The sequence below is a fragment of the Hyperolius riggenbachi genome, chromosome 3 (genome assembly GCF_040937935.1).
Source record: "Hyperolius riggenbachi isolate aHypRig1 chromosome 3, aHypRig1.pri, whole genome shotgun sequence".
Lineage (NCBI taxonomy): Eukaryota > Metazoa > Chordata > Amphibia > Anura > Hyperoliidae > Hyperolius > Hyperolius riggenbachi.
The window spans coordinates 298437043-298450923 of NC_090648.1; the positions used below are offsets into that span (position 1 = coordinate 298437043).

Sequence of the window (13881 nt, forward strand, 5' to 3'; positions counted from 1 at the left end):
TAAGCCAGGGGTCTGAAACTCGCGGGCCATATGCAGCCCTCGATACAATATTTTATGGCCCTCGCCGGCAAAAGCTTCCTTATAGTTCGCTTCAGTGCTCCGAAGTAATCCGCCGCATCCCCGCCGCTAAACGAGGGCTGTAGAGCCCCCAAATCGCCCGGGGGGCAATCCGCCAGCATTTCCTGGAAGGGGCAGAGCTTTCAGCTTCAGCTCTGCCCCTCCTGATGTCGATCGCCGCCCCTCTCTGTGAAGGAAGAGTGAGAGGGGCGGGCAGAGGCGGCGATGCGCTGCGATTGTGAAATTCCTTATGCGGCCCAGCCTCATCCTGACCTTGCCTCCTGCGGCCCCCAGGTATATTGAGTTTGAGACCACTGCTCTAAGCCATGATAGGAACTTACAATTAACCTCCTTAGCGGTAACCCCGTGTGTGACACGGGGTAAGCCGCCGGAGGGTGCCGCTCAGGCCCTGCTGGGCTGATTTTCATAATTTTTTTTTTTGCTGGACGCAGCTAGCACTTTGCTAGCTGCGCCAGCACCCCGATCGCCGCCGCGGCGCGCCCCCCCCCCCCTTCAGACCCCTGCGCTGCCTGGCCAATCAGTGCCAGGCAGCGCCAAGGGGTGGATCGGGTCTCCCGGTGACGTCATCCCGCCCCGTCGCCATGGCGACGGGGGAAGCCCTCCAGGAAATCCCGTTCTTTGAACGGGATTTCCTGATCGGCGGGGCTGGGGGGATGCCGCTGAGCAGCGGCTATCATGTAGCGAGCCCTGGGCTCGCTACATGATTTAAAAAATAAAAAAAAACAGCTGCGCTGCCCCCTGGCGGTATTTTTCATACCGCCAAGGGGGTTATTGGAAAGTTTGGAAAATTCAATTCAGCTTTTTTTTCTTGTATGGTGAAATCCATAAATGACACCATGATGTGTGAAATCACTGAATATGCTGCAAAGCTGAACAGGTTTAGTCCCACACACATGGCAGAACACCTGGAAATATTTTTCTGTGGAGAAAGTGGCCAGGTGATTCAACTTCCCATCACTACTAAAGCAACACTTTGTAGCTGTTCGTCTAGCATTTTCTGTAGAAAATTACCATGTATAAATGATTTGTTGCAGTGATGTATCGGTTTGGGTGGCCAAACCCAGAGCTGTCTCCAGGGCTTCTGTCATTTCTAGCACCAGCAAAAATGTAATTAAACAGCAGACAGCAAATTTGTATCTGATTCAGTTGAGACAACCATAATTTAACAAAGTATCAATTCTTGATTTTTTTTTTCTTAACCATTGCAGTATTTGTGGCCAACACTGCAGTTACAGTTCCTCCCTGCTCAGTGTGTATTAATTCTACATATACACCCCTCTCCCATCTGTTGCATCTTCATAAAAGTAGTGTATCTCACCACTTTTATAATACTAATCCAAACATTTGTATAGCACTTTTCTCCTGTTGGACTCAAAACGCTCAAGAGCTGCAGCCACTAAGGGCGCAATCTAGGGGCCACCCTGCAGTGAAGGGAAGTCTTGTCCAAGGAATTCTTACCAAATAGGTACTGACCTTAGCAAGTATTTAAACCCTGATCTCCCATGTCGGAGGCAGAGCCCTTAACCAGTACAGTATCCAGCTACACTGAGAAGGGTGTGAGAAAAGGTAAATAGTATTTTATTAAACACAAAGCAGAGAGAAACTAGAAAGGGATGGATCATTAAACTTTACAGAGCTGTAGAGATGGCTACAAAGTGTTAATCCCTCTCAGTGCTACAGATGAAGTAGGCACTGTCAGCTTTGTTCACTGTGAAAGGCTAATTGGTGTCCCCTCCTAGACTCTCTCTGGCTACCTTCTGTAGATGAGGATAGAGGAGGTGTTTGGATAACTCAAACTCCATCTGACATTTACACATAAATTCAGTTTTCCAAGCCAGGTAATTAAAATGAATAAAAATGCAAAAACTGTTTACCTGCAATGCACAAACCTATGCACATTAGGATATATTGCACACAATATGCAGCAAAAAAGAAAAAAAAAGTGAACTTGGACTATAAAAAGTTGTGGCTCGAGTTCCATTTATAGTACTGGGCTCTTTGTAATAAGTTGAGAATGCAGCAACATTTTTGGAGAACTAAGATCATCCATTTTATTTGGCAGTGTTTACTGTGATGTGTTATACATTGCTGCAAGCTTAATCTTTGAAAGCAAGAGTTAACATTGATTTGCATTTAATAGTTAAAGGTGGCCACGTACAATACAACCATGTTATTATGTAACCAAACTTTTTTTTTATACTATTCCATAAATGCCAACATAGAGAATGTTGATAAAACTTTTATTTTAGCTGACAAATCTGGATCAATTCTGTAGTAAACATTGGATAATGTTGCCTGATTGGGCATTGTAAAAATTTGTATTCGTTCAACCTGTAAAATCATTAAATTCAGAATAAAGTATGGCCACCTTAACATGGAGACACTAGCTGCCCTTAGAGCAGCAGAACCTTTTAATGGAGACACATAGATTTGGGGAGGCTGGATTAAGCAAACACCTGGTACTCGGGAATTATGATTTCTGGTCCAGCTGACACAGCTGTGAAGGCATCAGCTATACTTTACAGAATCCTATACATATATGCACCTTTCCTACATATATTCCTTTATCTCTAAAAAGGTGGACACACACTATACCATTTTTTTTTAAATATCTTTTAAATTCAAAAATTACAATCATTTTTTTCTGACTGATTGTAACATTTTAAAAATATAACCAATGTACCATACGTTTATTTTTCCTCAAGAAAAATTTGAAAACTGAAAAAATGTCTTGGGTCTATACATCAAGAAAGTGACAGTCTGCCCTATACCATTCAATTTTCATAAAAATTGATCAGAAAAAAAATCCAACACTGCTTTTAAATTTTCTGTACAACAGATTGTTTTTATTAAAATTCAGTAATATTGGATCATTTTATTATATCATGTGTGGCCAACTTTATTCTGATACACATTTTGCACGTTTGAGGTTTTTACCCCCCACCCCAAAGTACATTTGGTAAAGAAGAAAAAAAAAAGTACACACAGATGCTTTCAATGAAGATTTATTCACAAATAGTCTTCATCATGTGTAGGATACTTTTAGAATCCATCCTTATTGCATAATCATATGTACATATCAAAAAAGGAGTCCACTGCCATAATTAAAATTATTGCAATTAATTATAAAGTTGCATAATCAGTTCATGTCAGTTGCATAACATGCAGCCATTCTTACTGTATCATCGTTTCACTACACAACCAGAACAGGCACACTATGTCTAAATTAGAAGGGAAAGTGCTGCAGTGTTTAGGCCAACAAAGATAAGCTGTGATAGAAAAAATAGCTTCCTAATCAACAACTGGACTCATTACTTCAAGTAAACAGCAATGCTCTACAGTTGTATTGAAATGGATGTGTCATTCCACAAAACTTTATAAAATGGGATCATTGTAAGAAATGGAAGACCAGAACAATAATAAAAATTAGAAAAAGTTTGATTTGTACATATTGAATTCCAGAAGGCATTTTCCAATCAGAGGTGTTACACGATGTTTCATAATAATCTTTGGTAACAATAAGCAAGGCTTTTCTGAGAATGCTAAATAACAAGCAAATGGAAGTCTTAACACAATATGAATATGAAGGGAAAGGCTGTCAGTTTGTGAATATACAAAAATACCATTTTCACCTCAGCCTGCCATTTGAGGGGAACTGGTATGGGTTTTAGCATTTTTTTTTTTTCTCCATTAGCATAGGTTTACAAATGAGCCGCGTCAGCATATCCACTGCTGCAAAGATTTTGTGCCTTTTTCAATGGAATGCCATTATATCCTCTGTGCGCCAAAAACGCATGTGGCAGTGCATTGTGGGCTTTCATTGCCATTACACTGAATAGCACAACATCTAGAAGGCAATGGAATCGCTGGCATAGTGCATACAGTGTAAATTAGTCTTTAGGTAGATGCCAGCAGTTCTGGTGGTGTTACAGGGCAGCAGAGGACTGCAACATGTCGAGTATGAGCACGGCTGAGACTACACTCTGATCTGACTCTGAGTGCCAGTACAGAGCACTAACAAGTGCCAGGCCGATGCAGGAGAGCAGCTGAGAGCTGAATTCACTGCCTGGCAATTGCCCAGCTTTCAGCAGCTAACCAAGGAATAGGAAAAAGAATGCTTACACAGGTAAACATCAATGCCTGGACTACAGTGTTAGAGCTTGAGCACATGCAGTTAACGTTCTAATGTTAGTCTGAACTTGAATTGATGAAAGGCCTGTGTACACATGGAAAAGCAGACCGACCACCTTCAAAGTGGAATTAATCTGCATTAAAATGACAGCTGAACTAAAGGTCTGTACATAAGGCCTTAAAAGGGTAAACTCCAGTTTCGATGGAGAAAATCATCATTTATTATTGAATATGCTTAGCAATCATCATTTATTATTGAATATGCTTAGCAATCTTAACTTTAGATTCTAAAATTGATACTAGCAGGCAGACTTATTACACATGCATACAGTGTATATACAGTGAGCTCTTACCAAGTTACAGACTCTATAATCAAAATAATCCTGCACCTGTTGTAATCGGGGGGAGAAAAAAAAAAAAAAAACACCAGCATGGCAGCATAAACATCCCTGTAGATGGATAACAGCACACCTGCCCAGTATTATTACAAAAAATCAAGTACATCCCTTTCGTACACCTTTGGACATTGCTAGGATATTTGAAATGGTACCGAAGTAGCTGCATTACACAAGCACAATCAGAAGTCATGTATACAGAATACTGCTGCCATGCTGCTTCTAGGACACCATATCTAGCTGTAGCCCGAGATGGAAAAGTGCCTCTACTCACAAGGAAAAGGCAAATTACCCCAACTACAGTCATATATTCAGTTTAAGAAATAGTGACAAAACTCTGGCATGTGTACATAGCTTTAGGCCTTGTACACACAAGTCAATACTTACGATTAACAATCTGACCAACTAAGATCAGATTGTTTGTTGATCAGAAGTTAATTATTCTTGTGATTGATAACATCTAATAAAGACCAATTTTATTAGTCGATAGCAATTACTGTAGATGTGGCGCTACAGTAAATGTCAATTTCTGCATCCACACAGTGTGATGCATGCAGGACCAATTACTGTTCTATAAAATGTTGCTAGCAAGTTCTGGCAGGGTTACTGCTGCTGCCACAAGAGATCAGACAGAAAAGTCATCATATGCATATGTACACTCATTTGGCATTCCCTACCCTTGAAGTTTGTTTACAGCAGAGACCATAACATTATTCCTATGAATGTACTACTGCTCTTCAGAGTCCAATCACCAGGCTGGACCAAGCATCTGCTTGGAGTGCAGGGGAGAAGCAGGGTTAACGCTATCTGTACCACAGCACTTAAAGCAGTAGGATCAGCCATACTATGCCAGGGAAAAAACACATATATAAGTAGATAAATACTTGATCTACTTATATAACACATGTATTGTACTGTCCACGTTTTGATTTCAGTGAATGTTGTATAGTAAATGACGAGAATTCTGTTAGTGGTGGGGGCCATGTCTTTTGCCCACGGTTAAGGCTAACTCGTGATGTCATTTCTGCCCTTTACTTTTTTTCTTGTCTCCTCCAATCGCTGAGTCCCCTTAGCCTTGCTTGTAAACACAAGTGAGTAGGGGATTAGGTTTCAGATAAGCAGCTGGCAGGGACATAAAGGAAAGAGGAGGAATACATTATAGATAAAAAGAGCCCCCCAGCATGCAATTCTTTGGCACTGACTACTAAAGGGCCAGTGCTCCTTAAGTATGTGATAACTCCAAATCATAACAGCAGAAATAGTTTTGAAAGGTTTGAATGCAGGATTAGCATCTTTATCACTTAATACACTCAGATCAGTTGCTGTTGAAATTCGATTTTTATGGTGACGATACCGCTTTAATGGACACTTTCAGATAGCTTGTCAGGCAACACATTGCACCTATACTGTACTTCACCTGTGCATTTAACTATTTGCCTGCAGTTCAGATTTAATTTTTATCAATCTTTCATTAAAGCCTGAACACTTAAGCAGTGCACAAATTAGGCATCACATTGCCCTGTCCATTAGCTCTTCCCATGGCTGTTAATCAACAACATTATTATCCTGGAGGTAGGGTTCTAATGGATATATGATGTCATACCAACATCCGAGTCAATATTACACCATTTGTGCTTATAAAAGGTTAAGTAGGATGTCCTTCATTTGTTCACACAAACTTACTTGTGGGTTATAATGTTTGCAAGCACAGCAAAAAAACACCTCTGCACAGGAATGACTAACGTGTAATTAATATTTTCTTCCCAAATAAAGAACTAGTTGTGCTGTGCCATAAGGTTTATGTAACCAGCAGAAATGGATATGCCAAGAGCACTTAAGCAGCTTAATATTAGATAGGAAGGCGTGCTGCATTGTGTCATGAAAACCGCACTGATTTTGTAGCCATACAGCAGATAACAAAAAGCCCCAATATCTGCAGCCTAATCCCAAAGAGTAGTGTTCCCCCACTAAAGTAAATCTGAGCACCATGTATGCACCATAAAGTGGCATGGATAGTAGTGTTATTATGCATAGTACTTTTAAACAAAAGGGGCATAAAATGCACTTTCTACATAATTTTCTAAAGCTTCATAAAGTTTAACTTGCATACAGCATGGTTTACAGGAATTATACAGTAACAGAATTACACAGTAATATTACATATCTTGACCTACCTAAAGCAAAAGCAGGGACCTTTACTGAACCAGAGTAACCTTCCCAGCCAGATTTATTGTGGGGGTGGTTAGGGATGGTGAATGAGATGCAAATAATTTAAAGTTGATGCAGGATTATGTACATTTTGTATGCAAATGTATGCAGCTTGAAATGGACCAATCAAAGCCAAGGTTTCATTTGATTGGTCCATTTTCAAGCTGCATACATTTGCATATATAATTTGCAGAATCCTACATATACTCAGAATGATTTGCATCTCATTAACCATCCCTAGAGGCGGTGTGTGCATAAACACAGGCCATGCAATACACTCTGCAGTGCACAGATCTATACTATGCCATTACACTACTCAAGCTTGCAATAAATGAATCATTTCTGTAATCAACCCATAGCAATATAATGATTGGAGCGCTCCTGGCTTCTGATAAAGGCCTGTGCTTTCGCCTCAGAGTCAAGATGGTCACATTCACATCAGCATTTTCACTTCAAACCAACAATTATGCAAAAAGTTATTATTGCTCACAATACCTGGAGTTTAAGTGGAAATCTGAAGAGAAATTGGTTAAAGGGGATTTCCAGGCAAAACATAAAAACTTCTGATGGAGACAACATGACACTAATGTTTCCCTTAAAGCACAGCTAGGTCAAAAACTGAACAAGGAAAATTCTGTTTCAAAAGAAGTACTTTCAGAATGTGTCTTGTTTAACCAGTTCCCCCCAGCCCATAAAAGCATGATGACACAGTAATAGAGCTGTGAGTGTGCCTGGGATCCATTGTGTCTTCAACTGACAATTACTTTCTTCACTTCCAGTCACAGCATTGATGGCAAAGATAAGAGGGTAAGGGCTTTATTAAAGGGTCTGGGATTTGGTGTGTGGCAATGGTATATAGTGATCAATAGCAGAGGCTGTATCACATGAGTACAGCAGAGCTGAGTGCAAGGTGTGCTCCTGAATGACAGAGGTAAGTAGTTACTGGATGCTGGTAAAGAGAAGGGCTGCACCAGGCAGCCGCTTACACAGAGTAGGTTTTGTACGATTATCAAATCAACCAAATTACACAACTATATAAATATCAACCAAAATAGTGTTTTCTCTACTTATATTACAGAGTTAGAGTAAAGTCAAAAATGTATTGCATATTACAACCTTAGTAAACTTTTTGGAACAAGGTCCCCAAATTCAAAATGTGTTGGAATACATATTAAAATGGAAATTCTGAAAGCGGCTGATAAAGTTTAAAAATAAAATAAAAAGTAAACTTGCATTCCTACTTTTCATGCTGTATTGCAATGGCTTTCAGCAACTCAACACATCAATGGCTCACTGTACAGTCACTTCCCTCAGAATGCCTGTACATAGGAAATCCATGAATGCATTGTAACTTATCTGTACTTCATTCATAGGTTCACTTCATATTTACATGTGTGTACACAACACACCGAAGCAGCACTATATTCATCCAGCCCATTCATTAAACACAAAGGGAGTATTGTAAATGGTGCTAGGAGTGGTGTTTATCATGCGGAATGATATTCACAAAGGGAACTAGTCACAAATGGGCTTGTGCAAGAATCTGCATATTCATCACCCTGAACAGATTGAGTTTTCAATAAACTAACCCCTCCCTCTTCTCAAAAGTCATATGTCAATGATTAAACATGGTGCCAAATACCTTAATTAATAAAGGAACAGATGCAGTCACAGGACCGCATTTGCCGCCTCCTTTTCCACAATGATGGGCAGCCCCTTGTAAATAAACTATAAAAGCCTACCTTCCAAATGCCTCACACCTGCAGCTCAGCCGCTTGTGGAAAATAGTATCACACGGACTAGACAAGCAAAGCAAAAGCAACGTTTCACTCAACAATTATACAGAAACTGGTGCTCCTAGGGCCAGCTTTTGGAGACGGAGATTTATGACAGCTGCCCACCTAATGTTTGAGCGCTACGCAATCACAGTAATAAAGCTCCACAATGTATCTCAGCTCTTCAGTATTCATAACAATAACACTCCCTAGTCATTTACACTCTGCATAAGTATTGAGCTCTATTTTATACGGTTACATACACTTAAGAGGCAAGGGCAGAATCTCTAGAACAGGAGAGACTCGCTAGGTTTTGGAATAGTCCTAAAGGTGAGTAAAGTTACATAAAACAAATATACAGTATAACTATTGAGTGAGTAAGCTTGCACAGTTGTAATAAATTTCCCAGTGATTTTTCAGACTCTTGCATAAGCCCACTTGCACGAATGCTTTAAAGATTACCTGACCCAAGGAAAATTTACCCAAGGTAAGCACAGAGGTATGCTCATGCTGGTTCCACATACCTCTCTGCATTGCCGTTCCTCTCCTTGCTCCTCCCAGTCCCTGTAATCACTCCTTTAGTGAAAAATCATTTTTTTTCTTAAAGACACATTTTCAGACAGAAAGAGGCAGGCCTGTTGTGATGTTCCCTCCTATCACTCACTCATTCCCTCTACTCGACCCAATTTATTCCCCTTAAGAGGAGGTGATGAAGGGAACATCACATCAAGCCTGTCCCTTCCTGTCTGAATATTTGACTTTAATCACACAAAAGAGTGATTATAGGGGCCAGGGGAAACAAGCAGAGGAGTGGACAAGCCATAGAGGAATGTGGATCCAGCATGAACAAATCTGATTAACTTAGTTAGCTTTGCCTCTGGTCAGGTATTCTTTACTAAACTTTAGGCCTCAGTTGACAGTGCCTAAATGAAGTCCTGTGCTTGTTGTCTATTGTAGCTAGAACTCTCGTGCTTTTCGTGCAGCATGAGATAATGGAATTGGTTACAATGGGCAACAACAGAGGATCTTAGTTCAGATTTGTAATCACAGGATCCTTGGTGTTCCAACAAAAATACAGACGTGGTATGATCACGTTTCTGTATCTCCACACATGATGTCTGTATGCTGGTTTAGTCACTGACTCGATCAGCTTCTGCAGGTCCTCGTATCAGCCTCTTGTTTCCTCGCTTTCCTGCTGGACCCTTTGGTTTAGCAAAAATTTGCTTGTGCGCGTGTTGCTTCGGGTGTACTTCATCATACAGGAAATCTGAAGTCAGTTCAGCTCCATTGTCTATCTCAATCTGTACACATGCGAGGAAAAATACAGAAGGATTCTGGTTATTCCATTACTTTATAACAGGTATAGCTTCATACAGAATACATATTTGTGTGCACCTTTTTAAGAAGCCTTGCATTTTAAAATGTGGATATGATGTGGAGAAAATAGGCTGTATAAAAGTATGTCCCCGCTAATCAGCAAAGGACAAAAGGTGATGCTAACGGGCTCTTTTAGCATAAAAATTACTTGAAGAGCAACCCATAAAATTTAATTTACATAAAAAAATGAGCCATTACAAGATTGTCTCACCTGAGCTTCCTCGCTGAGTCCTATGCATGCTTTGCAACCATTAGGCCTAGTACAAAATATGGGGTGTATGCATTAAACTGCCTTAAAGGAACACTATTGAATAATACGTTTTTTAAACTGGGATGGGAATAGTTTGTGTATTTCTAAGTACTACTGTATATCTCCCCAGTGCATCTCTTCCTTTAATGTTATCAAATTCCTTTCACAATTCACTGACAGAGGTTGACTGGCCAGGGTGATGGACCAGTGACTCATGAGGGGAGGGGCGTAGGGAATCCTTCTCCCTACAACTGTTAAAGTAGATCCGAGATAAACTTTTACTCATTGCATAATTGTGTTCCTTTCATATAGGTTATAGGGCATTCCTCAAGCCAAATACTTTTTTTGTTTTGTTTTTAAAACTCTAATTCCCTATAAACGAAACAAGCCCCGCCCACAGCTCCTTTTGTGCCTTGGCACTGTAGCAAGGGCTTATTGGGAGCTCCGTCTGGGCAGGAGGAGGAGGAGGTTACTAGCCATTGATTTTAGAGGCAGAGGGGAGGAGGAGAGGGGACTGAGTTTACACACAAGCAAGCTGATAGCATCTCCAGCCATCAGTCTGTGACAATGTGACAAACAGAACATGGCTGCCCTCATTGTATCACAGGAATAAATAATCAAACTTTTTAAGCGGTTTGCAGCTAGATATGCTGTGTAAACTATCTAAACTTTAGATAAGATATATGGACAAGTTACTTGTTATAGTTAGATTTTCATCTCGGATCTGCTTTAATTTTGTGTGTACTTTATATCTTTTGCAGATGATATGTCTCACTAGCTTAAAAAGAGCCCGAGGTGAGCGCATAAAATAAAAATTATGCTGCCTGATGCGAGGGGCTGAACGGATCAGGTAGCCGCCAAAATCACTACTCTACGCCGCTCCTGTAGGCCGCACTGGCCCACTTTTTACTTTCATGACCTCTGAGATCTCTCTCTCCCAGCGTGCAGTGAGGCAGGGGAGCAGTAGGGGGCACGCCCAGGGAAAGAGAAACACCACAGGAACGCCCCTCGTGGGCATTTTGAACAGGGAATCTCTCCTGTATTTACTTAAAAAAAGCCTATGGAGAGCCATCATTTTCATTTATAGTGCAATCACCTATTCCATGGGAGCCAAGTTGTGGTAAACTATTAGAAAGTAGCAAAGCAAAAATCTCACAACTGTCTCCTTTGCACATACAAAAATAACCACTTTGATATTGCCATAGCAGGGTATTACATCACTACATTAAAAACAATTAAAATCGCTTTTTTGGCATAGCGAGCTCAGTAAAACACCAAAAGCTTTGCAGTTACTGTGTGTTGCGATCGCCCGGCATTAGCCTCTGCAAAACGCCCACACCACTGCAACAATAGCTTATGGATTGCCCACCACCTTAAACATACACCCCACACTGTGGCATGCAGCTGTCCCTCCTCTATCTATAGGGGCAATATCCCTTCAACAAGCCTCCAAGTTTCTATGCAGTCTTAATGCGCTCATTAAGATGATGGGAATTCCAGCTCTTTAGTAAGCATCGGCTCTTCTGGCTTGGCCGCTCAGCTCCCTTTAAAGGATACCCGAAGTGACGTGACATGATGAGATAGACATGTGTATGTACAGTGCCTAGCACACAAATAATTATGCTGTGTTCCTTTTTTTCTTTCTCTACCTGAAATAATTAAATATGAGGTTTGTAAGTGGCTGACTCAGTTCTGACAGGCAGTGACTACAGTGTGACCCTCACTGATAAGAAATTCCAACTATAAAACCCTTTCCTAGCAGAAAATGGATTGTGAGAGCAAGAAAGAGATAAAGGGGAATTTCTTATCAGTGAGGGTCACACTGTAGTCACTTCCCATCTGAGTCATGACTGAGTCAGCCACTTACATACCTGATATTTAACTCTTTTAGGCAGAGAAAGAAAAAAAAAGGAACCCAGCATAGTTATTTGTGTGCTAGGCACTGTGCATACCGATGTCTATCTCATCATGTCACTTCGGGTATCCTTTAATTAGCCGACTCGTTCAGCTCCCAAATGGCTCTTCACTACCCGGACATTTCTAAAACCCGCCAGGACGCCCCAGACAGGTCGGAAAAAGTGAACCTGTCCGTGCAAAAGAGGACACCTGGTCACCCTAAGTATAGCTCTCAAGTAAACGTAGCTCTCAGATGCTAACAGCACTGTATGACACATTTGGGGGTGAGTGTGTCTACACTGCAGCTGGCCAGCCCAGTGAGCCTCTGAGAGCTACTTATACCTGAGTGCTATACTTACACCTGATACCAACACCGGGTGATGGCTGTATAGTCACTGTCTTTGCGAATTAAACAGAAAATTGAAAATCTTCACTGCTGGTCGACTACTTCATTGGATTTCAAATCTGGAAGCCACACAGACTAGACCATGCAGGAAGGATCTATAGCAAGTGAGGTGTGCTGTTCAGGAAGTATATCTATCTGTAGGTGCGTCTGTGCAAGCAATTCTTTAGAAAATTACATTCCTCACATCTCTCTCACCTAATCCTCACTCAGTAATGTTAATATGATCATCAGGGCCGGCCCGCTCATGAGGCGGGGTGAAACTTTTGCCTCAGGCGGCAAATTTCCAGGGGCGGCATCCGCCCGTCCGTGCGGGGAGCCGGCCGCCGAGCTGTAGGGGTAGCTGGCAGGACGGGGGCATTGGGCCTAGCGGCGGGGAGGGGGGGGTCGGACCTCCCTCGCCCGGGTCCCCCGTCCTCCGCTCCCCTCCAGCCTTACATAGAAGCAGCCGCTATTTGTAAGAGGCACGGGCGGGGAGGACTCACCTCTTCCTCGATCCAGCGTGCGCTCCACTGACGTCACTTCCTGCAACGCTGCAGGAAGTGATGTCAGTGGAGCGCACGCTGGGAAGAGTTGAGTCCTCCCCGCCCGTGCGTCTTACAAATAGCGGCTGCTTCTTCTATGTGAGGCTGGAGGGGAGCGCAGTTCGGGGGACCCAGGCAAGGGAGGGGGGGGGTACGACCCCCTCCCCGCCGCTAGGCCCAATACCCCCGTCCTGCCAGCTACCCCTCCAGCTCGGCGGCCCACCAGGAAATTTTTTTTTTGCCTCAGGCGGCAAAAAGTCTAGGGCCGGCCCTGATGATCATGTATTGTAAAGTAACAGATTCCTTATACAATCTACAGTTGGAATGCATAGCTTCCATAGTGCAAGTAGTAGGCATTACAAGTAAGCCTTAAAAGAAGTAGCAGCATATAGAAGCAAATGTTACCAAGGTGAAAAATGTGAACACTATTCTATTGTTTATGCTTCTGGGTGGGAGGTTATATTCATCCTGCTTGCAAAAAGCGGGCGTGATTGCCAACGCTTTGGGCAAGAAAAACCTGAGAATCTAAGTTGCGTATGCTATGATTTTTTTTTAAACATATTTTTATGTATTTAAGTGTCAAGTTTTGCAAGCTAGACTTTCAGTGCTTGAGTCTACAGCAGTCATCATGCATGCCTGATGTTGTACACACCTACATGGTAGCCAGTGGCTGCTTGAGTGAAGGCAAGCTTTCAGGCGCTAATTACATGACATGCAGCATTTCATTAATGTGCCTAAAGAAGGCCAAACCCTTTACCCAGACATCTCACCCTCTCATAACAGTCAGAGCTATACCTAAGCACCCGCTCAAACAAGGAGGATGTGTATGCAGACACAGCAGTTC

At 41.9% G+C, this 13881-nt stretch overlaps 1 protein-coding gene across 1 annotated transcript in view; it reads right to left on the bottom strand.

The window, feature by feature from the left end:
* Positions 1 to 6955: 6955 nt before the first annotated feature.
* Positions 6956 to 13881, bottom strand: part of TWF1 (twinfilin actin binding protein 1) — a 52823-nt gene continuing 45897 nt past the window's right edge. Inside the window, exon 9 of the mRNA XM_068276569.1 lies at positions 6956 to 9888. Within this exon, the coding sequence (XP_068132670.1) occupies positions 9718 to 9888 (171 nt within the window). The 3' untranslated portion in view covers positions 6956 to 9717. The remainder of the gene's footprint in view (positions 9889 to 13881) is intronic.